The following is a 26,043-nucleotide window of genomic DNA, read 5'->3' as shown; positions in this document are numbered from 1 at the left end:
AAAATAATGTCAATTTTTAAAAAATCAAATAGTAGCTATCTAATCCATTAAAATGCATGATTGGAAGAATTAAAATTCAATCATAAAACATTGATATAGTTGGATCAGTTAATAGGGATGAGATTCTTTTGAGGAGTGGATACTTTTTTTTATTTAAAATCTGTTAAATTTCCTGAAGAGATTGAACAGAAACGAGAGATTTGGGATGTTAACTCCTACTATATCCATCTTCTCAGTTTCATGCTCGTGATTCTTTCATGCACACTGTAATTTACTCGAAGTAAAAAAACAAGGTTGCCTTTCATTTTTTCCCTCCAGGGGAAGGAAAACACAGAAGAGTGAAAGATATAGACTTTTAACTGTAAGACAATGTGGGTGTTTGGAAACAATGCTTTATAACTCTGCAAAGCCACTTTTTTTTCTTCATTGTACGAATTGTTTTCAAGCTACCACGCCAGCACTATTTGTTTTTTTGTTTTTGGTTCACGAATGGAATCTACATAGAAAAGTTTATGTCTTTCTTTCAGTGTTTGGTGGAGGATAATTGTTCTGAAGCTGACTTTTGTTGGGTCGGTCCTAAACCATTTTTTGATGTTTATGTATCAATTCCTTTTCTCTCTCTCTAGAAATTAAGTGCTTCTCTTTTTCAGTGGATGGTTATTTATGGGATTAGATTAATGGGTTTTGCAGTTCATACCTTGTCATCAATACGCATTTTTTAATTCTGACTAATATCTTCTTCTATGTATATATGTTTGCTTGGTTACTTGGTATATAAGTCAGATCTGTTTTGGGAATTAATTTACTTTGTTTGTTCCTTTTCTTCTTGGAATTTGTGTTATCTGTTTTGGCGGATGTGAACCTCTGAACTCAGCTTCAAGATTCTTCTTTGTCTTTCCTTTTAAAAAAATAAGTAAGAAGTGTTGATGCTCAAGGTTCATAAAGTTTATTAGAGGCCAAGGCTGAGTCATACAAATTGCATTCTGTACTAATATAGTGCATACTTTGAAGTTTATGTGTTATTTGGTTGTTGCTGGAGAGTGGAGACCATTGGGTAATTGTTAGATCCTAGATTAACAATTGTGCTTGTGACGAATGCAGATTGAGTTGGGAAAGCTTGAAAAGTCTGTGTTTTTATGCTAGCAAGTTTCTATTGTGTGGCAGAAGTGCTTCTGCATTGACCTGGGTGCTTGTTCCAGTGTTTGAGCATTGAAGTTTGGGTTTATAAGTTCTTAATGTCTTGCATACTTGTCAGAAAGAGAGTTTTTTGAACTTAAGGAATTGGGTCAGTGAGGAATTTACTGTTGGTGGTGGGGGTCGATATGGCCTCTGGTGAAGGTAGGCGGCAGCGCCATCATCACGATCTTGTGCCTCTTGCTGTATTGCTTAAGAGGGAGATGAAGAGTGAGAGGATGGGGATGGGGAAGCCAACTTTGAGGTACGGACATGCTGCTCAGTCTAAGAAAGGGGAGGATTACTTTCTAGTTAAGACAGATTGTCAGCGAGTGCCTGGGAACTCTTCATCATCCTTTTCCATATTCGCGGTAATTTTTGCCATCTCTAATTAAGATTATGTTGATTCCTCTAGAGGCTATGCATGCCACCACAGTAATTTGCAGTTAGGTGATGTTTTAATTGAACAATTGATTTATTTTTCAACTTTTTGGCGGAGCAACAGCTTTGTCAGATTGCATTTCTGAATTGTGAGCTGAATGTCTTTTGGATAGAAGCACACCATCTTATGAGTTGGTCACTAATTTTGTTATGGTTTACAGATCTTTGATGGGCACAATGGAAATGCTGCTGCCATTTTTACAAGGGAGCATTTGTTAAATCATGTGTTGGGTGCTCTTCCTCGAGGGCTTGGACGTGATGAGTGGTTGCAAGCTTTACCTAGAGCATTGGTTGCTGGGTTTGTTAAGACTGATAAGGAATTTCAGAGCAGAGGTGTGGACTGTGGCTTTTATTTATTTTTTTCTTTGAGTGACAGAAAATTTATTCTTATTGGCAAGATCGAAATGCAGAACAGGAGCTCAGAAATTGTATCTGTATTCTTAACTGATTTTTCTGTGCCTTATCTGGTTTTCGACAGGAGAAACTTCTGGAACCACAGCAACATTTGTGATAGTCGACAGGTGGACTGTGACAGTTGCATCCGTCGGAGACTCTCGTTGTATTCTAGATACTCAGGGTGGTGCTGTTACCACTTTAACTGTTGATCACAGGTTTGAAGAGAATATTGAAGAGTATGTTTTAATCTTTAAGGCCTTGTTCATTATGTTTTTCTGTATGTTTATTTTATTGAGTTGCGCTTTATGAACAGGAGGGAACGTGTTACTTCAAGTGGAGGTGCAGTTGGGAGGCTTAGCATTGTTGGTGGTGTGGAGGTGAGCATATTATGTTGTAATTACACTTACATAAATCTAAAATGGAAGAAAGGGTTCAATTTAAGGATATTCTGTTGTTCACTTATTTTACGTGTATTTCTGAAACATTGCAGATTGGCCCTCTTCGTTGCTGGCCAGGGGGTCTATGCCTTTCTAGATCAATAGGAGACATGGATGTTGGGGAGTTCATAGTTCCAATACCGTATGTCAAACAAGTGAAGGTATAATTTGTTTCTAGATAATCTCTACTACTTCAAATCTTTGATTATAATGGCTATACATACTTCTAAGCATCATGATAACATCTTACATTTGCCATGTATTGTAGCTATCAAATGCTGGTGGGAGGCTTATAATTGCTTCTGATGGGATCTGGGATGCTTTATCCTCGGAAACGGCTGCAAAATCTTGTCACGGTTTGCCTGCTGAACTTGCTGCTATGCAAGTTGTAAAGGTAATTTCACTACAGTGCTATCTTCTAAACATGTCTTCTTCTGGCTTGTGATTTAGCGTTAGCATCATGTATCACACTTGGCTTTTCTCCTCATATATGTTTTAGTTTTTAAATGTTCCTACTGTTATCCAGGAAGCATTACGGACAAGAGGATTAAAGGACGATACAACTTGCATAGTAGTTGACATAATCCCTCCAGATAACGAGTTGCCATCAGCACCTGCCCCTAAAAAGCAGAACAAGCTGAGAGTCCTTTTGTCCAAGATGAGGTTCGGTGGTTCCACCAATAAGGTGTCAAAGAATCTTTCTGCTGTAAATATAGTGGAGGAACTGTTTGAAGAAGGATCAGCAATGCTTGCTGAAAGGTCATCTCAGTCTCTTTTATAGCCGGTTTTTTTTAATTCATCTGTAATGAAAAATCCCATACTGTGCCCTGCATGTTGTGTTACTTCTTGTCTCCTCAGGAGAGGTTGATATATGGTTTGGTACAAGTAAAACCAAAGTAACAGAGGAGGATGGTCTTTAATGTTTATGCTTTTGTAAGAGATCATTCACATTATCTGTAATTTATACTATAAGGTAGTTTTGGTTTGGGGGAATTGATGACTGGTTAAATAGTTAAAACATTTAGGATTTGCATAGTCATTTAAGAATAATGGTAAAGGGAAACAAGTTATTTATAATTGCTCCTAATCAAATTCTTTTATAAAATGGGAATTAATATGATGATATCGAAATACTTCAGGTTAATGAAGTCAAACTGATTAGTAAGTTATAGAAGTGAAGACAGAATTTTCACCCAACTGTGCAAGAAACCTTGGAAAGTTGGAATACAGATCACCAAGTCTTTATAGTATTATCATAAACTTATCAGTTTGTGTGGCAGCAGAAAGTGTCTCATTTTCCATATCCTTTTAGAAAGATATCTAGGCATGTGAGTTTAGAAACACACATATTACATCCTTTTCCCTATAAAATTAATGTTCGGTTCTTGTGAACTGATTCCTACTTAGGATGCTATGCTTTATATGCCTTAGCAAGCCAACTTCAGTATGTGTTCTGCAATTGTGATTTTGTTCTTGTCTGGAAGCATTACATGCTATAGTTTGATTTTATTTGCCTACTTTTCTTGTTGATTGGCTTTACTCAAAGCTAATTTTCTATCTGCTTTTGTAACTGTTCTAGTTCATAAATATTTACTATCTATTGCAGATTAGGAAATTATGACAACTCAGGGAAATCAACATCTGGCCTTTTCGTCTGTGCGGTATGCCAAGTCGATCTTGCTCCAAGTGAGGGTATCTCTGTCCATGCCGGTTCTATTTTCTCCACCAGCTCAATGCCCTGGCAAGGTCCTTTTCTATGTTTAGATTGTCGTGATAAGAAGGATGCGATGGAAGGAAAACGTCCGAGTGGAGTTAAAGTATCATAGGTTCAAAATTGGTGTCTTCCATTCATTATGATACCCCCCCTTGTAATCACTATTTTTATAGGTTAAGTAATTGATTGAATCTCACAATCAAGTAGCAACAAATGATGAGTTACCCAAAAATTCGTCTAAAATGGTTATTGCATTTGAGTAGGAAATGCTGGTATTAAACCTGGACTGAGTTTTTCGGCGGCGGCTGATTGTTCATCTCTGGTTGAGAGTTAGAGCTGAATGGTTAAGATCAGTGTCAGGTAGATTCTTTTGTATAGTATTCATTTTGCTTACTGTGCCACAAAAGTTAGTATAACCATGATCAAGTTTGCAGCATTATAAAGCACGCTAACTTCACCCATATTCGAGTATATAAACTGCCATAACCATTTCAGCCCTTAGGGAACAACTATAAATCTTTACTTATGGATTGAAAATTTAATTCATATGAAGGAAGTCTAAACTTAGGACTTGCTTGTTAAATATTTTTCAACCTTCATCTGTCTTTGTCTTTGAAGGTTAATACTTAATATAACAAGCACACGTGTGATTGAGTTATTTTTTACATTGGTGAATATAACAAGCACGCTGTATTTTGACTAAACTATCCTTAGCAACTCATGCTAATTATTATTACATTTTATTTAATACAGTAAGGGGTAAAAGGAGAGTAAAGTAGTTGATACACATTAATTTCCTAAAGGGACAAAAATCTGATTTTTTTTTAATGACAAGGTGACCATTAAAAATGGAAAGGAAGAATTGCCATTTTTGAACTTTGTATTGCAACATATGACACAGGCTTAAAAAAGCATAATTGATATTATACGTGGGCAAACCCAAGATCAACATATAATACAGTTAATATCACTACTAATCTTTGCATATCAGTGTGTGAATAAGTATAATCTTTATATAGAAATCTTAATAGTGTGAATAATTGCATATGTTGTAAAAACACTACACCCTGAACATAATTTTTCGAGGACATTCTTAAAATTTTTGCAGGGCAACTTAGCAACAGGAATGGTTGCTACTTGCTAGCAATACTAGAGTTCTAATATGACAACAAAGAAAAGCATACAAGTCAAAAGTCCTTTTAGTCATCTCATTTAATTGTCTCATACTTTCATAAATTCTATGAGTGTAATCATTTTGCTACGTGTAATATAATAACCTATACATTATATTGAATCAACCCAGTTCTGCCCCCATCAGATTTGGGTTAGAACCTGTCCCACACACAAGTCTCCCTAGTCCCTAGTTTACTTCAAAGTGTCTAGACAAGTAAAGTTAGACAAACTTCACTTACTTTAGAAGTTTAGAGTATCAAACCTTCTCTATTCTCTTTTTGCTCAAAAAGCATGGCTTCAGTTTATGCATTCCACTTCCTTTTGTTTTCTCACCTTATGCTACTTCTCTTGGCTTCTGAAAATGAATATGGAAACAAAGTAGAGTGTCCACCTTCATTTGACTGTGGACATCTTGGCAATATCACCTTCCCTTTCACTGTAACAGAAAGCCCTCACTGTGGCTTATTTGTCATAAGCAACTGTGATAATATTAATCCATCGAAGCCCAAAAATATTCAACTGGAGAATAATGGGAAATTGTTTTGGGTTATAAGGCTTATTCACAATCCTCCTACTTCTGCTAATATTACTATTCAAATTAGAGACTACAGTTTCTATAATCTGCTGGAATCCAAAAGTTGTGAAGCCTTTAGCAATAATTATACTCTTCCAACAAAATTTCCTTTTGGTTCTATTAGTATAGCTTACAGTCAAACCATGTTCAAGTGCAATCGCTCCCTCCATGTTGAGCCTGCAATCAATGTGCATAATTATACAAATTGTTCTGACTATGATCTTTACTACAAGCCTTCGCTTAATGGAAACGATAAGTCTCTGAGTTCTTTGCTCGCTTGTACAATGGTCACACTTCCTATTAAAGATGTTGCTGATGCTGAAGACCCTTTTACGTTTATAACATCTGATATCATCACCAAAGTACAATTATCATATGAATGTGCAAATTGCTACTATGTTAAAAGAGGGCAGTGTCACCTTGACAACTCAAAGAAATTTTGTTGCAACAATGGTTATGGTATGCATTCTTGTGTAACTAGTAAATATTTGAACACTGCAAAAAGTTTCTTAGTAAATGTTTGACATGATTAAAATAGTTTGAAATACATTAGTTGCATAGTTTTCAACTTTTCTTCTGTCAGCAGAGAAAACTGGAATGAAGCTGCTGATAGTGGCAACAGGTAAAGTGTTATAAATATAACCAATTTAATTTTACTACAAAATAACAGTTTTGCAATATCTTACTACTTTAGTCATATTCTATTCCAGTCACAATTCCTAATATTATCCAAATTTATATACTTTCTACATTGGTCTGTAATAGAAAGACTGAAAGACAAATTTTGATCAATTAATTTTCTACATCTTACTCAATCTAAACATTTTTCTCCTGAATTTGATAAATTCTCCAGCGGCCTCATTGGCTGGAGTCGCTGTGCTGATGATCTTGGCTTACCGGTTTCGGACAAAGATCTTCCTTCCTACATATCTTTTGTTTGGGAAGGGTAATCCAACCAATCTAATTATTGAGAAGTTTTTGAAGGAACATGGAGATCTTCCTACAGCTAGGTACAGTTATTCAGAGGTCAAGAAAATGACCAACTCTTTCATAAACAAGTTAGGCCAAGGAGGATTTGGATGTGTATACAAAGGGAAGTTACAAGATGGCCGCGATGTTGCAGTGAAAGTTTTAACTGAATCAAAAGCTGATGGAGAGGAATTCATCAATGAAGTTGCAAGTATTAGTAGAACTTCACATGTTAACATTGTTAGACTTTTGGGGTTCTCTTTCAATGGTTCTAAAAGGGCACTAATATATGAATTTATGCCTAATGGTTCTCTTGAGAAGTTCATATACGAAGAGAAAAAACCTTCAAATGTTGATCTCCAAATTGATTGCCAGACATTATACGAAATTGCAATTGGCGTCGCTCGAGGATTAGAGTATTTGCATCGAGGTTGCAACACTAGAATTCTTCATTTTGATATAAAACCACATAACATATTGCTAGACGAGGATTTTTGTCCAAAAATTTCAGATTTTGGACTTGCTAAAATATGTACAAGAAAAGAAAGTATTGTATCCATATTTGGTGCAAGGGGTACTGCAGGATATATTGCTCCCGAGTTGTTTTCTAGAAATTTTGGTGGGGTGTCTCATAAATCAGATGTCTACAGTTATGGAATGATGGTCTTAGAAATGGTGGGTCAAAGAAAGAATATTAATGTCGCAGTTGATCGTTCTAGTGAGTTATACTTTCCACACTGGATTTACAAGCGTCTTGAAGTAAATGAGTTGCTTGGACTGCAGTGTATAAAAAATGAGAGTGATGAAGAAATGGTAAGAAAAATGAGTCTGGTGAGTCTATGGTGCATACAAACCAACCCTTCAAATAGACCTGCAATGAGTAAAGTGGTTGAAATGCTGGAAGGGAGCTCTGAAGTGTTGCAAATACCACCCAAACCTTTTCTATCTTCTCCTTCAACATCTCCAGCACACTTGAATTCTGAAACTTGTAGTTTGTCAGAATATTAGGACACATTCTGTGTTGCAGTAATAAAAAGGGAAATCATGATATTCCAATGTAACAAGATGTCTGTGTATTTGGATCTAATACAATTGTTTGGTTTCATTTGGCCTTACTTCAATTTTCAGTGAGTTATACTTTGCCCATTATTGCATTGTTCTAATTTTCAAGAAGAGATAAATTAGAATGAAACTTAGTGACAGGATGTTGGGAAGTAAATCTGACATTCTGTCTCAATCTCTTAGATATATTTAAATATATGTTTGACTATTTTTCTCATTGTCAGTTGGTTATAAGATAAAACATTAACATTCTATAAGATGAATTGAACTAATTATAATGTATTTGGTGATTATTTCTCTATTATCACTTTAGAGCTTAGTTGCATATTTCCTTCATGACGAATGGAGTGTGTGTTGTTCGATAAGTCCAATTAGCTATGCAGCATGTAATTACTACACCTCTTTTTACTTATTCCTTGGGTTCGCATGGACACTTGGTTTAACAGCTTAAAATGTCTTTAATGTGCGACCCTTCATAAAGGTTGCATAGGTGCATATGTATAAGCTGTTCTAACATTCTGTTCATCAATTCAAAATTAAAGATGTGACTATTAGCAAAGTTTTTTCTATTTTTTGGCGTGACTTTTATGCTGCCGTGATGCACCACGCTCAATTGGGCTAAAATGGATTACGAGGAAGTCGCAAGGAAACTTAAATGGATAGAAGAATCTGTAGCTGATGAGTGTTGACTGGGCTTGGTACCCAGCAATGCATTTCCTATGGTCTAGGCAATCCAAATATTAATTCAGTCAATGTCAACGCCTCAAAGGTGCTTGTCCTTTTCAAGAAATAAAAGGCTAACCAAAAAGTGGTTGATATTTTTAATTAAATGACATTTTTTTATGAACTAAAACACAAAATATAATAAGAATGAGGATACCACATTGCATTCGTCTTTTTTTTTTGTCATCACTAATAAATCATAACTTATTATCCAAAGATTGAAAGGATATCTTAGATCATATAAAAAATAACTACAGCTGAGTTCAGCTGGGGACACAAACATGACACTAAAAAAGTAAAAAATAAGTCTATCTGAATATATAGTTTTGCAAATAACCTGCATTTGGTAAGAAGCTTGAAAACATACATAATTTGATAATTAAATTCAAATACAACCATATTTAGGTAAACTAGTCCGTGAGTTCATATGCATAAAATAATTATATCAATTGTATGATATATGTAACACCACATTTTTCTATTCCAATTAAAAATGAATTGGTATATTAATTTCAATAATTACTCCATTATGAACACAGTAATCTATAAAAGAGAAATGTTATTATGATCATGTAAGGATGCTTTAATATTTTTTGTAATATTCCTAAGAAAATTCATCTTTTAGAATTATTGACCACGTCAAGCTTTTGTTAAAATGTAGAATAAACTATTTTGACAAAAGTAACAAAATAAACTTTTTAAATTGTGTTAAGTTTCAAATTTTTATATTTCTAATAGTAGTTCTACCTAAATTATTTACATTTTAAAAGGTTATATTTAAGTTGGAGATGATAATGGAGTCTCCACAAACTAAATTGAAATAAAAAAATTAGAATGTTGTTTTGGATATTATGTATGTTTAATAAATGTTAATCAGAAGAAAGAAGACAACCAAAGCAATATTGGTTCAAGAGAGTCTACACCACCAAATTAAACCATATAATTTTAAAAATCTAAATTCAACAAATATTAAAGTAATTTCATATATTATATATACATGCACGCACATATATCATTATGTATATGTCTGTTTATATATATTGTGGGTAGTCAGAGGAAATGCTTCTAAAATTTATACGTATCCATTTTAGTTCATGCAAAATTTACATGTAGATACCCATATGTGCGATTGTTTTTGTCATACCTAATGCAGAAGTAGATACAATGTTTATTAAAAATGTTTGATCTTCACATTTTAAAACATTTTTAATGAAATGCTGATAGAGTTTAGACTTAACTCATTTAAAAATTGAATATATCTTTAAACTTAAATTTATGAGAGAAAAATATATAATATTGATTGTATAAAAGTTTTATAAACAATGTATTATTTATTATTCATATTAAATTTATGTACTGAACGAGTGTAAAGATTTATATACAGACATTACATCATCTATCATTCATTTATATTACTTTTATTTAAAAATGAATAATGATTAAAAATAAATGATGGATGATATAATGACAGTATAAAAAACTTTTATACTATTAATGTATACATCATTTTCTCTTAAAATATTATTGATTCTTAAAAATAAATACAAAAAAATAATAGTGATATAATAATTGTATATAAAAACAACTTATATGTATTATGTCCAAGTTTAACTAGTTAAAGAAAGACATCTAATAAAACATCTAACTAAGTCAAGCGTGAATGTTTAATCAATAATCGAATTCATTTACCCAAACTAACAAGGTCAACTAAACCAAAGTTTAAGCTACTGAATATAATCAAGTATTTAATATAAATACATTGAGGGTTAAGTATTTTTTATACTTTAACAAATCATCCACCATTCATATATTAACTAGTATTGACTCTAAAACAAAAATAATATAAATTATGTGAATAATATATTGATAATGTAAAATTTTACACTGATAGATAAATTTTAAACTCTATAGGAAAAGTATGAAATTAAAACTTCCATAAAATTCATTAAAATCACATTTGCCAAGGTTGGATACTTTTAAAATCAGCAAGGATATAGTTGTCTTTTCAGTTCAAAGAAGCATTAAATGATTTGATGTTGTGGTCTTTTGAGGTGAATCTGATCTCGGCGCAACCAAACCAGCTAGCAACTCAATTATATATGTCTCTTAGGAAATATATTTGAAATTGAATAAAAAATAAGGAGTTAATAGGCATATATTGACAATGTAAATATTTTTTATATTGTTAGTAAATTATTTACCATTAATTTGTTAACTACTATTAAATCTCAAATAAAAATAATACAAATTAATGGTAGATAATATATTGATATTGTAAAAAACTTTATACTGTCAGTACATAGATTTTAAACTAAAAAACTAATACATTTGAACTAAAACAAATTTATTTAATACAAGTTGGAAACTGAATAAAAAACGAAAAATAGCAGAAAAAAATGAATAATAAATAAGTATATAATTGGAAAGTACAAAAATTTAGAGGTAGATCTCATTTTTAGAGCCACATTATTACACTCACTTCATTACCGTTAACCCCCTTCGTTTTCTCATTAACTACAAACCTAAGACTTTCATTTCCACAAAAACACACTTCACTTTCAAGTTTCAACACACTACACTTCTTCCTCTCCTTCTTATTCTTCTTCCTCTCCATTTCACTTTCTCTCTCTCCATTTTTTGCAGACCAACAATGGCGGCATTACCCTTTCACTTCACAGTCCCCATTATCTACATCTTCTTCCTTTCACACTTCATTCTCCTTGTTCAAACTTCCACTACCCCAGATTTCAACGCTCTCATTTCATTCAAAAACGCTTCAGATACATCCAAAAAACTTACAATGTGGAACACCACTTCCGACCCATGCACTTGGAACGGTGTTTCATGCATCAACAACCGAGTCTCGCGACTCGTTCTCGAAAACTTCGACCTTCAAGGTTCTATTCTCCCCTTAACTTCTCTCACTCACCTTCGAGTTCTAAGCCTCAAGCATAACCGTTTCTCAGGTCCCATTCCCTCTCTCTCTAACTTCACCTCTCTTAAGCTTCTCTTTCTCTCTCATAACGCTTTCTCCGGTGACTTCCCTTCCACTGTTACCTCGCTTTCCTCTTTATACCGTCTTGATTTGTCGTATAATAACTTCTCCGGCGAGATTCCGGCGACGGTTAACCATTTGACCCACCTTCTCACTCTCCGTCTAGAAAACAACCAGTTTTCCGGTCACATTCCCGGTGTTAGTATTCCCAACCTCCAAGACTTCAATGTCTCCGGTAACCACCTCTCCGGCGAGATACCGGAGTCCTTTTCCGGTTTCCCTGAATCCTCTTTCCATCAAAACCCATCTCTTTGTGGAGCTCCGGTTCAGAAATGCAATTATACGGTTGCTGACCCTAATAAACCCGGTTCAGAAGGTGCCATTGCATCACCGGTTTCGCCATTGCCAACAGTGTCTTCTTCACCGAGTTCGTTACCATCAAACGAAGGACCAAGTAGCAAAACAACTCATAAAAACGGTAACGGAGGTTCCAAAATAAGCCATGTGGGTTTAATAGCAATTATAGTTGGTGATGTTTTAGTTCTTGCTATAGTGTGTGTACTCCTCTATTGCTACTTTTGGAGGAGCTACTCTAAAAAACTGAGAGAAGGAAAAGGTTCTAAGCTTTTCGAGAGCGAAAAAATTATTTATTCGTCGAGTCCATACCCTGCACAAGCAGGGTTTGATAGGGGTAGGATTGTGTTTTTTGAAGGTGAGAAAAGGTTTGAGCTTGAGGATTTGCTTCGCGCCTCGGCCGAGATGCTTGGGAAAGGTGGATTTGGGACTGCTTACAAAGCAGTTCTTGATGATGGGAATGTGGTTGCTGTAAAGAGACTCAAGGATGCACAGATTGGAGGGAAGAGGGAGTTTGAGCAACATATGGAAGTTCTTGGAAAGTTGAGGCACCCGAATATCGTTAGCTTGAGGGCCTATTATTTTGCAAGGGAGGAGAAGTTGCTGGTTTATGATTTCATGCCTAATGCTACATTGTTCTGGCTCCTTCATGGTATGTCATTTGAGTTCCATTCACATTTTACACAATCATGATTTTAGAATTTTATATTTGGCACCTGAAAAATGTGGTCATCATATATATAGTAAAATAGGATTAGGTTATATTGTTCTTTAGCTCCCCTTAGGTGAAGAGTAAATTGAAGAAGACCTGCTAAATCACTGCGTTATTTCCTTGAATGTCATAGGTAAAATGATTAGGAAAGATTTAGATATAAATGAACATGATTTATAACAGAACATTATGATGTGTTCAACCCATATAATCGACCTCACTAGCCAACCCCATGTAGTGGACTAAGGCTTGATTGTTGTTGCCTTGGTATCTTCTATTTATTATTTTTTTTCTATATTTATTTATCCTACATTTTCCTAGTAAAACCCAAATTCTCTACTGAATCAATGTATATGAGATGAGATACCTTGCCATCAATGTAGTAGCATGGTTTTGTAGGGGACCATTTTGAGGCTCCTATAAATGTTGAAGATTAGGGACCATCAACCATGTGATTGATTATGCATAGTTTCTTTTTGACATAGTATCATTATATCTTCTTCCTTCCAACCCTACAATTTTTAAAGCAATTGCAGACGAAAGAACTGTTCAATGCTGCACAATCATAATCAATTGGGAATCGGGACTATAGTATTGTACTATGCAGACTGAGCAAAGTTGTGTTGGTCCCCCTTTTTCATTAAAAAAAGATAGAATACAACAAGTATCTTTGTTTTGCCCTTTTTTGCTTTATGTTCTTTTGCAGAACAATATTTGTCTGTATCTATATTCTATACCCTTTATCTTTTGCGAATTGACTAACCAATATGATTTGACCAAAAGGCTCTCCAACGGGGAATTTGGAATCTTTTGTTATGGTGTCAAATTGGTAATTACGTGGACCTGACGGGTTAGTTGGTATCTTGCAACAGGGAACCGTGGGCCCGGGCGAACTCCATTGGACTGGACCACAAGGCTCAAGATAGCAGCCGGAGCGGCCCGAGGTATAGCATTTATTCACAACTCATGCAAGTCACTTAGGCTCACCCACGGGAACATCAAATCCACAAACATCCTCCTTGACAAGCAAGGAAATGCACACGTTTCAGATTTCGGGCTCTCCATATTTGCAGTCCCTGGTGGCAGTTCCAATGGTTACAGAGCCCCGGAGGCAATTGCATCAGACGGTCGAAAACAGTCTCAGAAATCTGACGTGTACTCCTTTGGTGTTCTTCTTTTAGAGCTTTTGACCGGGAAGTGTCCCTCTTCCATGGTGGACAGTCATAGTGGGAGTGGGACTATTGATCTTCCTAGGTGGGTCCAGTCAGTGGTGAGGGAAGAATGGACAGCTGAGGTATTTGATATTGAGCTCATGAGGTATAAGGATATTGAGGAGGAGATGGTGGGTTTGTTGCAGATTGCTATGGCTTGTACTGCTGCACCTGATCAACGCCCGAGGATGTGCCACGTGGTCAAGATGATCGACGAGTTGCGTGGGGTTGAGGTGTCGCCATGTAATGACATGCTGGACTCTGCCTCTGAATCACCTTCCTTGTCTGAAGATGCATGTGGAGCTAGTCAGTAGTTCTACTTTGATTTTCATTAGGTACCAGGTAGTACTGTAAATTGGATTCTTTTGGGGTTTTGCTTTTCAATTTTTCCCACTTTTTGCTTTTGGGTCTTTCTCATCTTTATTTGATCTTTTGCCCATTTTCCTGAATTCCAAGTTAATGATGTTGATGTGGAGTTAATGTGGGTTTTAATCGAAGGTTAATGCATTTGAGTTGATAGAGTTAATGAGCGCTCTAATTAAAGGTTAAGGCATTTCTTTCTCAACTTTATTGACTAGTATGCTTTGGCATTGGTTGGTGAAGGCATTCACTGGGTCAGTCCAATAATGGTTAGCTTTCTCTGTCTTTCTAAAAGCATGTCTTGTTTAATTAGCAAAATTTAACTTGATTGGGGCTTTGCTTTATCTTCATTGCACCTAATTAGGGGTGCATGGATGTACCACATATTTGACTGGTAAAGGCAATAGGGAACCATTTGGACATGCCACTTTTTTAGGAGAATTGTAGACTAGAAATGGGTTTTTAACGTGTTTAAGAGTATATTTTTAACATAACAGAAAGATGATAAGTTTTCGCCATTAGAGATTAACTCCTCCACTGTCATCATCTTTTGGCTATCATTAACAATTGTCTCAGTGTCATGTGTTCCAAAAATCATTTGGTATCCTTCACTAGTTCAATTCAAAATTAACTCAGGCAACATAGCATAAAAAATTCAGAGACTATGATTTTCTAATTTAGCACATCTTGAGAAAATGGGAAATCTGATATAAAAACACGTATGGGGTTTTAGTCACCTATACGGGTTTAAGAGGAATATAAGGCTTTAAACTTATTGTTGCTAGTCTCACCACCCCATTAACCTCATTTTTCTAACTTGGTCCTTTTAAACGAATATTGTTTTCTTGTTCTTGTTTAGCCTCTTCTTCAATAAAGACTTCCCAAGTTAAGCTGTATTCTCTAATCCTCCATTTGGGTTTGTGATGTTGTTTTGAGACACGAGGCCCAATAGAAAAACTAATTGATGATGTATTTGTCTTTTGTTAGTTAGTTCATCTGCCAATGCCAAAGTTCAATCATGTATCAACAATTATGTACAAGTCAATTCATATTAAAATTTCCTTCCCTGTGAATTAACAAAATTGCCGAAAAATGTTCAAGCAGTTCTAATATTATCGTGTTCTTCCAGAACATGATACATCAAATTTCCCAGTTGGAACCGTAGTTCAGATACTAGTTTGTGTCATTAAGCATTGCCGCTTAACTATCAAGAAAGAGAATAATATCCCACATTCCACACTTAAGAACACTTGATTAGTTACTAAACTTGCTTTTGATAGAGTATAATACAGCAAAGCCAGCTACAGCACCAGCAATAAGAAATGAAGACTTCCCTATATGTGAACTAGCAATAGCATAAGCCCATATCCATCGAGATAGAAAATGCAGGCCACATGTATTTTTGAAGTTCTTGATTGAGAAATCCTATGAACGTAAATGTTTTGTGAGTCTCATGACAGAATAACAGACAATCTCACAAGTAATTCTTCTGACAAATTATTACACAAGCTTTATAGTTTATAGAATTGAGGCCTGCAGTTTCCATGATCTACGTAAATTTCAAGGCAAACAATGAACTTTGAGGATAGAGCAACACATTTTCCAAAGAAAATTCAATGGAAGAAGCTGATAGGTAGTCAGTGAGCCAGCCCAGTGCAGCTCTTCATACTTATAATTTACCAATACAATCAGCCAATGCAACCAAACTGGAATCAAAAGTTTGTAGAGAGAAATCCTGCACATTCTCACACAAATTATCTAAGTTTCATTTAATGTGGAACGTCAGTGTGTAAATAATTTAAATATGATTGTTGATTTTTTTTCTCAAGGCACAAGATATTATTGCAATTCTATGTGTCATGTCTACCAGCCAAAATAATCAGATATGAGCATGAAATTATGTAAGATGTAAGAGAGCAATAAATCCAAAATTAGAAGCAGTTTTACATATTCGTTAAAGAGGAAAATATGGACTTCTAGTAAAACATTTATGTGTCATAACTTATAATAGGAATTATGGACACAGATTACTTATTTTTCTAACTGTCTGATAGATTAATATTTATCAGAGCTATTTGGGCAGTTTCTGTAGGAGGGCTCTGGAACAATATTCAAACAGACAGATGATCATTTACAAGAGAGGGTTATTTTGTAATTCATTGGAGTTGTTACTAAAGGAGGAAAGGAAAACAACAAATAAATGGAGAGCCAAAAAAGTTTAAAGTGAGTAAGCATTACATGCATAGGTATGAAACCCGGACTGGAATCAAATCAGTCAAGGCTCTAGGTTCTTAGGTCAATGGTTGATTTTCAGGTAATAAATTGTTACAGGAACAATTGACTTTTCACTGATAGATATGCAAGTAGTTTATAAGGTTTAAAGATTAGCTATAGCTTATTGGTTATTACCTTTGGTTGATTTGCAGGTAATAAATTGTTACAGGAACAATTGACTTTTCACTGATAGATATGCAAGTAGTTTATAAGGTTTAAAGATTAGCTATAGCTTGTTGGTTATTACCTTTGGTAACTTATGTTGTTGGGCTAGATGAGCCACATGGAGCCTCACATTTGATGATGCAGGAATCCAGGCACTCCGATCAACATCAGCATATACATATGCAACAATGTCAAACAATGTTTTTGCTCCACCTTCAATTGCTTTCAAGATATTAGCTTCTCTACTCCTACGATTCCTGAAAAGGTCAAAATGAAAACAATCCTCAGTGTCTTTGACATCAAATTTCACATGTAACTACTAACATTTTCAGTTAAATGAAGTGATTGATGGTTCATACTTTAGATATCCACACAACATCTGCTTTGGCCACACATTTATTCTCCCATGCATTGGTATTAAAGTATGAGGAGAGAGATCCAGAAATTTATATGTTGTCTGGAAGTATTCCTGCAAATGACAGCAAGATTAAGCATAAAAATGTTTAATACACATTAGCATCATTTTCTTTTATCAATGGCTGCTTTTCTAAACTGCCCTTTGATCTCTTAATTGCAGGGAGTTTATCACTCGCTTTAGCGAAGCTGAAGCAGCAATGCAGAGTGATGGTTCATATTGTAGTCTATAACATAAGAACAAGAACACAGGTATTTCAAGTTTTCAACATTACAAGGTCCATATACACTTACAGTCATATTTCCACCAGACCTTATGTCCAAAAGGGCACTTCCCTTACTGAAACAGAGTGAATTAATATATTAATATAGTGAGTAATTAACAAAAAGAAACCTCAAAGATGTTGTTGGTCTTGGATAGTATGGCAACTGAGGAAGAGTAAATTAGAGAGCCAGGAATATGACACAAATTTCAGCATGCAGCCTATTTTTCTCTAAACCAAACTACATAAGACCACCTCTTCCCTCATTAAATTTTGAGTATAGTGTTTTGGAGGTAAATCAAACAGAAAATTATTGTCATGCTTGTGTTCTCCCTGTATTATTAGCTTTAGAAAATCATTGTAGAGGACTGAAGTTCGTGGACAAGGAAAAGAGGGGAATAAAGCAAACAGGCGTTAACTGATAATATTATTGATAGGTTGAAAATGTGATACAAAATTCTGATATTCTCTAAAACTACACCGACTTGTTGGGTTGTGCTATTTTTAATCGACACTATAATTAGAAGAAAACTGATGTTATATAAGAAACCACCGACTACATTTTTGGAGAATCTGCAGCATTTCCAACCGAGACATTGTTCCATATAAGGTACTCAAATGTCTGGAAAGATTCACAGCCATCCAAATATGCATAAGTACATTAACATATATGATCTGAAAATATGTCTGCTAACGTGATGATAAGATTTTGCTCCTTACTTAATGTACAAGTCGTGATATTCCATGGTATCTTACCCCACACAATGATCACCTACAATCAATGAGTTCGTATTCCTGTGAAGCAACCCCATATGGCCATCTGTATGTCCCTGAACAAAATAATTCTTATCTTCAGTAGAATACAAAAGCAGTTTGTAGAAAATAAAAATATAATATTTTATGACCATACTTCTTGCTTCTATACGACAGTTGAGCATTCAAGTAATGTTTAATATATATTTATATACATATATATAATTTTTCTCAAGAACCAATTTAACATTAAACAAGAACAAGAGACATTCATGGATGAATTTTAGTTTACAACTAAAACACCCCTGCATGCAAAAGCGAGTTAGATTTAGAGCATGGACAAAGAACAGGAACAGGATCACTATTTGAAAAAATTGTAGTTCCATGCTAAGAACAAATTCAACCTAAAAGCTTAATGATTTTCTAGGTACACTAACATTTTATTAGAGTTGTTCATCTTATGAGGTAACATTAAAAATAATGAAGCTGGTGCATGATTACCATGATCATCATATATATACTTGGTACATTTACCATGATCATATATATTGAACAAAATTTTCAAATTTACACAGAATATAAGGTCCAAAATTTGAAGTTAGTGCAATCTAACAAGCATAATACATCAAAGATGCGAAGTTGAAACATGCATTATTCTATAAAAGAAGGATTGCACATTTTAAAAATACCGGTGCAAATATAACCCTCAATCTCTGACCACCAATATAAATGTTTTCATCTCCAGTAACAGATGTATAGCCAAGTGACCAGTCATCTATAATCGAAGAATATTAGTTTGGTAAATCAGTTCATAACATAAAAATCAAAAGGAAAATTTTAAACTACTGTAAAAGATATCAAAAGTTCGGTTTTGCAATTTTAGTGGGGCTATTTTAAGAACAATAGTAAAGTCATGATGACATCTGTTGACATAAACTTGTATTCTCATTTTATTTCCCTTTATGTACATATACTATTGTACCATTGTACTACCTTGTCAGTTAACACTGTGTGCTTGTGATGAGATAGCCTTGAAGTGTGTGAATTGAGAAAATAGCAAGTCCCACTCCCACATTGGGTAGTAGGGACACTTAAAAGTGTTTACAAGTAAGGAAGTTCCTTCTTAGGGTGGTGGGGGACGCACAATACATGACCACCACACATGGCAGCGAGCGGTGGCTTGTTCCTTCGTATTATAAATTTCGTGACTCAATCATTCACACACTTTTGGGTTTCTCCATGATCACCCTCTTTCTCAGCAGCATCCATAAGTAATTTACTCAAAATCAAGGTTTTTATGAATTTAATGACATAGAGAATAATGTTTTTCTGGTTGAATAAATATTAACACAATAATGATGAGAAAGTTATAATTTTGCAAGCTATTGAAATAAGAACAAAAAATAACATTAGAACCTTTGCTTATGCGACGCATGGTATTTTCATGTGCTAACAAAGTAGCATCAGGATTGCATTTCTGGATAACTGAGAGACCTGCCATAAAGGATGCAAAATACATGAGAATTAAAAAATTATACTCATGATTTAACTTACCATTCAACACAAAAAATACTAATAGCATAATGCACCTTAAAAAAATACAAGTTATTGTAGATTTAATAAGCCCTCACCATCTACATGATCAAGGTGGTGATGAGTGACAAAGACCACTAGTCTTCTTGGCAAAGCAGTAACAACTTTCTTTAGCTGATAATTACCGAGCAATATGTTAATATTTAATTGAAAAGGAAAACAAATTTCAAAATCAGATAATGTGGGAATTAATTATTATCTATAGAGGGAGGCAATAGATCCATTGAAGCAAGTAAGAAATAAGGAAACATAAAAAAAAGCATATCTGAATGTAACTTCCACATAAGGGACATGACTAGTATTTAACAATGATGTAAAATCCGTACTGTACCGGCCGGTTCGACCGGAAAACTGGACCCTTAACCGGTACCGTACAGATGTTGAACCGGTCAAGTATCAAAACTGGTCAAAACCGGCGAACCGGCCGGTATTTGACTAAACCGACTAGTTTATATACATAGTGTTTTAAAAAAAACTTAAAAACTCAGGTGACCCATCTTTCCAACCATTCTTCAATACTTAGGCACATGATTCCAAGACATACTTAGATTACACATTTTGGTTCCTAACATTCGTGTGTAATCTCAGTGACATTTGTGTAATCTTGGAGTACTGTCTGAAGATGGGATTTGGTGCAAAAATATAATCTCGATATGAGACAACTTTGACTCCTCGGTGTTAAATGTTAAAACTCCAAATTTATTTGTTTTGTAGAGTGAATTGTGAACTTGTGTCATTTATTTATATTTTGCGGTTGTTAAGTGATACTTTTGGATTGATATATGTTTTGTAATTTAGACTTTGAATTTGTTAAAGACTTAAAGTTGTTTGTTTATGTGAATTTTGAGTAGATTATGAATATTGATTATAAACTTGAGTATCTACCTATTTGAAATTTTTTTTATTATAGGTTTATATATATATATATATATATATATATATATGTATGTATATATATATATATATATATGTATGTATATATATATATATATGTATATATAAATATATGTATGTATATATATATAAATATAAGCAGGTGTGTCCAGTTTAACCGGCATGCAGTTTAATTACTGATAGTACCATTATACCAGTACCCTAACCAGTTTAATAATCGGTACAATTTTAATAACACTGGTATTTAAGATGGAAAAATTAGCAGTTAAATTGAAACAAATGGGCATTGTTTCTGTTTTTTGTGTTCACAAGTAATGTCAGTTGTATTAAGAAACAGACAATCAGTATGATTGGTTATAAAGGAAATATATAAATGAAATGCATCCCTTGAACATGGAATAGAAAAGATAAAGATGTCTCAAAGGCCACAATTACAAGGATAACTGCACAAGCTTGAATGTTATGTGGAAGTATACCTCTTCATGGAATTCTGATAGACATCCTGGATCAACTATTAGTGCATCTCCAGATGCAATAAAAGTATTATCCTCAGAATCATTTGGAATATTACCAGGTGCAAACACCACCAAGTTTGTTGTGCGAAAAGGTTTTGCTGTCCTACTTCCCATAGGTATAAGTACAACACCAGGAGGGTACTCCTGAAAATGAAATTAAATCTTCATTTTGCAGCAGACGAGGACTTCAAAGAATAAAAACTAAAGAAAGGAGGGAAAAGCTTCTTCTTTCTCCTTTCCTTGTAAACAAATACCAGACTGCAGCTGTCATGTTTGAACAGATAGTTTAATATGTAAATTTTGAGTTGCTGAAAATTTAACAGTACATACAAAGTATAAAGTTTAACAACTCACTCAACTGAAGGCAAGGTAGGTTGGTACTTAATTCATAAGCAGTTAAGAAAGTAAGGTAGTACATATGCCATTAAATACATAGGAGTGATCTAGTTAACAAACCATATATCAAGTCTCAACACTGGGCATTATCAATGTCATGCCTAAGGAGGTTGGTAACCCTTTAGAAGAAAGACAAGAGCGGATTATGAAAATTAACATTCATGATGATCACCAATCTCTGTGAGACTTCCTTTAACAAGATCTTTTAGAATCTCAACAAGTGGCTTATTGGCCATTTGAAATTCTTGTCCTAATTAAAAGCAAAGCTTCTCCTATACATTGCTTCTATTTTTTTCTTCTAAAATTGTTATTCCCTATAAATGGCCCACCATGGAAACAGAAGAAATTCAAGGAAAGCAAACCTGGTAGTTTATGGCTGGAGGGACTTTCCACTTTGCAGAGACGGATGAGTCATTTACAAGACCAACAGCTACCAATGGTCCAACACGATTGCCATCTGGTTTCACTTCCACAAGCCAGTTAAGACAGCTATGCACGGACATCCACTGACTTGAATCTGCATATAGACTACTGTGACTGATCACATCCATTTATATTGAACTGCACACATACACTAAACTAAGAACAAATATTCATCAGCAGGAGAAATATTTGCAAAACAGAAGCTACTTTTGTTTTCGTCGACTGGACATCACTCACACAACCCTCCACTCAATAGAAAGGAAAATAAAAGAAACAGATTGTCATGTGAAATTGGGAAATTCTCAACAAAGTATGCGAAAGTTATTACATTATCACTTTATCAGACAACTAAATTAAATTATTACAACAAAGTATGGGAATTTTCTCTGAGCAATCTAGCTTAAACAAAATAGACTAACTCTGGAACTTGACAAAAAAAATGTTAAATACACCAGAGTTGAAAATCAGGCAAACCTGGCAAGTCAATGTTCACAGCAGCTACCAATTTTCCCACAATGAAGACTGTGTTAACAGGCAAACCAGGTCCAAATGCAGCTTCCTTCACATACTTCAACAATTTCCACTCTCCTCCTTCAACTGTTCCAAACCCTATTTGTCCAAAAACCTAACACAAAACCATTTTACACAAATTCACCATCACCAAACCATAAAAATTAAAAAATATCCTAAAATTGAAGAACACTACCTCATTGAGAGCCGAACGGACGTCGAATTCCCTCAAATTGAAGTGCTCCGAATGCGATTCCGCAACTTCCACCGCAACGTGAGGCTCCAATTGTTCTTGAAGCGGGTTCAATTGCACTGATGGCAAGTCCCAGAGGTCGGAATCGACGTAAGAGTCGTATTCTGCATCGTCGAATTTGGGAGGGCGCGTCTGTTTCACGAGCAGAAATTCGGTTTGGTTTGAAGGATTTTCTATTATTAAGGCGAGTTTGTGAGTTGCCATTGTCAAAGAAACTGAGAATTGAAAGGGAAAGGAATGATTTGAGAAAATATAAAGTCTGGTAAGGAAATTAAGTTAATGAAGTTAAGTTCATAAAATGGTTGGACTGAACATTTTCCTTACACTCGTTTTACCTAATAAAGAAAACTGGTCGGGACAGTTAGACGAAACTTCGGTGATAAGGGTGAGAGAAAAATGCCATCTCTATAATCCAAAGTACTTGTTTAGTATTCATTTTCTATTATTATTATTGTCTATAAAATATAAATGATTAATAATGCATATGTATAATATCAATGATATATAGATAATAGGCTCTTCAAAGATATATTTATTAAGAAATGTTGAATGATATGACTGGGATATATAACTTTTATACTGTAATATCAAATTTATAAATAAATTTAACTATGTAAAGTTTGCATGAACAAAATTGAGAGCACAAAACAAAATCGTGAAGTGGAGATAAAAAAGTAATCATTGTATACCAAAAGATTTTAAGGTATTATTTCTATAATAATTTTTAACAAAAGGTATCTAACACAAATTGTGATCACATGAATTAGAATTTGTTTGTAGTGTCTTATATATTTTTTTAGATTAACTTCTTAATAACCCTTAAATAACATCATATTTTGCTCACTTATGATTAATAAAGTATTTATGCTCTCTTTGATTGAGGGAAGGAAATAGAAAGAGAGAAGATAAGAAGAAAGAGCAAGAGAAAAGAGAAAGTGATAAGAAAAAAAAGTAGATTTTAATAGTTATTTGATATAAGAGAAAGAAAAATGACATTTTTTGTATAGACTATAATACGCTTGTTATATTAATGTTGACAATAAATTATAATTTAAAAATAATTTTATTGCTAAAATTAATTAAATACACATTTTTAAATTGTTTTGAAATTTAATTAAAACAGTAGTTACACATTAAATATTATTTTCTAAAAACAGATGCAATATTAAGTATATTTTCAATTTTTATGTGTTACTATAATTTTGTGGAGGTAAGGATAATATTATCATTTTTTAAATTTAAACTATCCTTTCTCACTTTCTCTCCTAATGTGAGAAGAAGAAAACACACCATAATTTTCTCTTTATTCCCTCTTCTTATCTTCAAACAAACAAGGAGAAAAGAAAATTTTCTTCTTATTCTCTCATCTCATTTTCTTTTCAGTCAAAATCACTCCAATCAAAGGAAGGCTTAATGAATATATGGGTACAAAAATAATTGATAACACAATAGATTTAAAAAAAGTAAATATTCATTAAGTCTATGTAAACTTTCAATTGTCCCAATTTGAATTTAAAGAAATCAAAATCAAAATTGATACTTAAATATCATGAATGTATGTCAACGTAGTCCTTATCACAAATAATAAAAAGACTAAAATAACTAATTTGTTATATGTTTGATATTTTAGGATATGTTCTTCAAAATTTTAGACCAAATTGGTACATGTAACAAATTTGAAGTATCAATATATATATTATCTATTATATTTATTTCTATTATCTATTCTATATCTATATTATACTATACTAGCGTCTTGACAGGCACTCCCGTGCCTGTCAACCCGCTTTCCTATTGTTTGTAACGTATTGTAATTGAATATATTTTTTAAAATTGAACATTCAAATAGTTTAGTAACCCATGCTTATTTTTATTTTTATAGGTAAAGTGTATGATTAAGACATAATCATTGAAATAAATCATAATATATAAAGTCTTCATGAAATGTTTGTGAACTGCATTCTTATCTTTGTAATAATGATTTCACAAAGTAATAGACATGATAAATGAGTAATGAATTTTCTTTGATATGAGGAAATATAGAAATATTTTAATGTTTAGACTTTAGAGTGTTGTTATTGAATATTGAAGCCATAATGTCGAATTATATTGGAGAAGTCAAAATTTAAATATTTTTTATAGGAAAAATAAGAGGTAATTTGGCTGATGTAAAATAATTTTTTATTAAAATATGAAATGTGTACATAATTTATAATTGAATTAAAAAATGCTGTAAGATAATAATTGAATTAATTAAGTAAAGAAGAAAATAATAATGTGTGATGAAAATAATAATGACAGGATTCTTAGTACTACACCTTATTAAGAAATAACTTTGAAACTAAGAAACAAACCGTGAAGAAATAGGGACTATTATGTAGAGTAGAAAAGACGACATTGTGAGCTTGTGAATCTCATTACATGTGTGACTGTTGAGAACCGTTGGGTTGTTTCTTATAATCGTTGGTTGTTATTGAAGTATGACGGTCATATAAATGTAGATGTATGTAGTAACATCATTAACATTAAGTCAATGCAATAAAATATCTTTAAAAACAATATTCTTTGTGAAATCACTCTCTTCCCCTTGAATTTTTCCTTCTTTAATAAGAATTTTCGTAGTAGCTTTTGAAACCCCCTTGATACATCAACATATAGTTGTATGTGTCCAAAGACATGTTTAGGAAGATAAATGCCTACATTGTGAATGGTTTGTCCTTGTGCCTTATTTATGGTGAGTGTAAAACTTAATCGCACAGGAAATTGTTTTCTGATAAGAACAAAAGGGAGTCCTACATTGTCTGACGTTTTAAGTTTAATCCTAGATAGAAAAGCTCTATTTCCAACATGTTGGCCACTTAGGACTTCCACATCTAACAAATTCATATAAGTCCCACAACATAGTATTCTCGTCCCATTGTATAAGCCACCCTTTGGGTCTATGTTTCGCAACAACATCAATGGTGCACCTTTTTTTACTTTTAGAACATGCGGTGGTAAACCACTAGAAGTAATAGAGTTTAAATACTCTTGTTGGTATAAGTTGTTTGTGTCTCCTTCAACCTCATCAAAAGATAGCAAATTATGATCTTCTCCCGGAAAATGATTGGTAATTATATTATTTAGTTTCTGAACATTCTCATTTGTGGGTGTTAGTATAGCTCTTTCTGACATATAAGAAGCATCCCATCCATGACTTCCTAAATTAGGAAATATTTCATGTATAAGTTGTTGTATAGAGTCTTCTCCTTCCCACGTAATTGTCATGTCATGGTGTATTTTTACCAAATCATCAC

The 26,043-nt window shown here is 33.7% G+C and overlaps 4 protein-coding genes across 13 annotated transcripts; 3 read left to right on the top strand and 1 right to left on the bottom strand.

The window, feature by feature from the left end:
• LOC109346358 (probable protein phosphatase 2C 15) lies at positions 200-4,683 on the top strand. Of its 8 annotated transcripts, none has more exons than XM_019585879.1 (9): positions 200-293; positions 1,102-1,544; positions 1,776-1,947; positions 2,093-2,246; positions 2,324-2,387; positions 2,501-2,608; positions 2,716-2,841; positions 2,974-3,206; positions 4,054-4,683. In XM_019585879.1, exons 2-9 carry the CDS (start codon positions 1,323-1,325, stop codon positions 4,271-4,273), a joined length of 1,299 nt encoding a protein of 432 aa, XP_019441424.1. In that variant the 5' UTR covers positions 200-293; positions 1,102-1,322; the 3' UTR covers positions 4,274-4,683. The 8 variants fall into 8 exon arrangements, with proteins under 8 accessions (XP_019441424.1, XP_019441421.1, XP_019441425.1 ...); XM_019585876.1 differs by having other exon boundaries at positions 200-371; XM_019585880.1 differs by lacking the exon at positions 200-293 and adding an exon at positions 344-361.
• On the top strand, positions 5,269-8,039 carry LOC109346357 (rust resistance kinase Lr10-like). Of its 2 annotated transcripts, none has more exons than XM_019585872.1 (3): positions 5,269-6,367; positions 6,495-6,530; positions 6,762-8,039. In XM_019585872.1, exons 1-3 carry the CDS (start codon positions 5,626-5,628, stop codon positions 7,883-7,885), a joined length of 1,902 nt encoding a protein of 633 aa, XP_019441417.1. In that variant the 5' UTR covers positions 5,269-5,625; the 3' UTR covers positions 7,886-8,039. The 2 variants fall into 2 exon arrangements, with proteins under 2 accessions (XP_019441417.1, XP_019441416.1); XM_019585871.1 differs by having other exon boundaries at positions 6,492-6,530.
• LOC109346355 (probable leucine-rich repeat receptor-like protein kinase At1g68400) lies at positions 11,110-14,446 on the top strand. Its single transcript, XM_019585868.1, has 2 exons — positions 11,110-12,663; positions 13,596-14,446. Exons 1-2 carry the CDS (start codon positions 11,313-11,315, stop codon positions 14,246-14,248), a joined length of 2,004 nt encoding a protein of 667 aa, XP_019441413.1. The 5' UTR covers positions 11,110-11,312; the 3' UTR covers positions 14,249-14,446.
• LOC109346354 (endoribonuclease LACTB2) lies at positions 15,527-23,107 on the bottom strand. Of its 2 annotated transcripts, none has more exons than XM_019585866.1 (12): positions 22,691-23,107; positions 22,459-22,609; positions 21,924-22,078; positions 21,127-21,309; positions 19,795-19,870; positions 19,580-19,657; positions 18,853-18,938; positions 18,167-18,240; positions 17,442-17,487; positions 17,093-17,202; positions 16,816-16,990; positions 15,527-15,719 (listed from the first exon to the last, which is right to left on the bottom strand). In XM_019585866.1, exons 1-12 carry the CDS (start codon positions 22,949-22,951, stop codon positions 15,549-15,551), a joined length of 1,566 nt encoding a protein of 521 aa, XP_019441411.1. In that variant the 5' UTR covers positions 22,952-23,107; the 3' UTR covers positions 15,527-15,548. The 2 variants fall into 2 exon arrangements, with proteins under 2 accessions (XP_019441411.1, XP_019441412.1); XM_019585867.1 differs by having other exon boundaries at positions 15,545-16,029; positions 22,691-23,106.

The sequence above is a fragment of the Lupinus angustifolius genome, chromosome LG04 (genome assembly GCF_001865875.1).
Source record: "Lupinus angustifolius cultivar Tanjil chromosome LG04, LupAngTanjil_v1.0, whole genome shotgun sequence".
NCBI classification, from domain to species: Eukaryota; Viridiplantae; Streptophyta; class Magnoliopsida; order Fabales; family Fabaceae; genus Lupinus; species Lupinus angustifolius.
This window is presented reverse-complemented; position numbering and strand designations above follow the sequence as displayed.

Coding starts and splice junctions, on each gene's coding strand:
- LOC109346355 (XM_019585868.1), top strand. CDS start 11,313: ATGGCGGCATTACCCTTTCACTTCACAGTCCCCATTATCTACATCTTC. Junction 12,664..13,595: donor ATTGTTCTGGCTCCTTCATG/GTATGTCATTTG, acceptor ATCTTGCAACAG/GGAACCGTGGGCCCGGGCGA.
- LOC109346358 (XM_019585879.1), top strand. CDS start 1,323: ATGGCCTCTGGTGAAGGTAGGCGGCAGCGCCATCATCACGATCTTGTG. Junction 1,948..2,092: donor TAAGGAATTTCAGAGCAGAG/GTGTGGACTGTG, acceptor GGTTTTCGACAG/GAGAAACTTCTGGAACCACA. Junction 2,247..2,323: donor TTTGAAGAGAATATTGAAGA/GTATGTTTTAAT, acceptor CTTTATGAACAG/GAGGGAACGTGTTACTTCAA.
- LOC109346354 (XM_019585866.1), bottom strand. CDS start 22,951: ATGGCAACTCACAAACTCGCCTTAATAATAGAAAATCCTTCAAACCAA. Junction 19,658..19,794: donor CCACCTTGATCATGTAGATG/GTGAGGGCTTAT, acceptor CCTTTATGGCAG/GTCTCTCAGTTATCCAGAAA. Junction 18,939..19,579: donor CATGCGTCGCATAAGCAAAG/GTTCTAATGTTA, acceptor CTTCGATTATAG/ATGACTGGTCACTTGGCTAT.
- LOC109346357 (XM_019585871.1), top strand. CDS start 5,626: ATGGCTTCAGTTTATGCATTCCACTTCCTTTTGTTTTCTCACCTTATG. Junction 6,368..6,491: donor TTGTTGCAACAATGGTTATG/GTATGCATTCTT, acceptor TTCTTCTGTCAG/CAGAGAAAACTGGAATGAAG. Junction 6,531..6,761: donor GCTGCTGATAGTGGCAACAG/GTAAAGTGTTAT, acceptor TAAATTCTCCAG/CGGCCTCATTGGCTGGAGTC.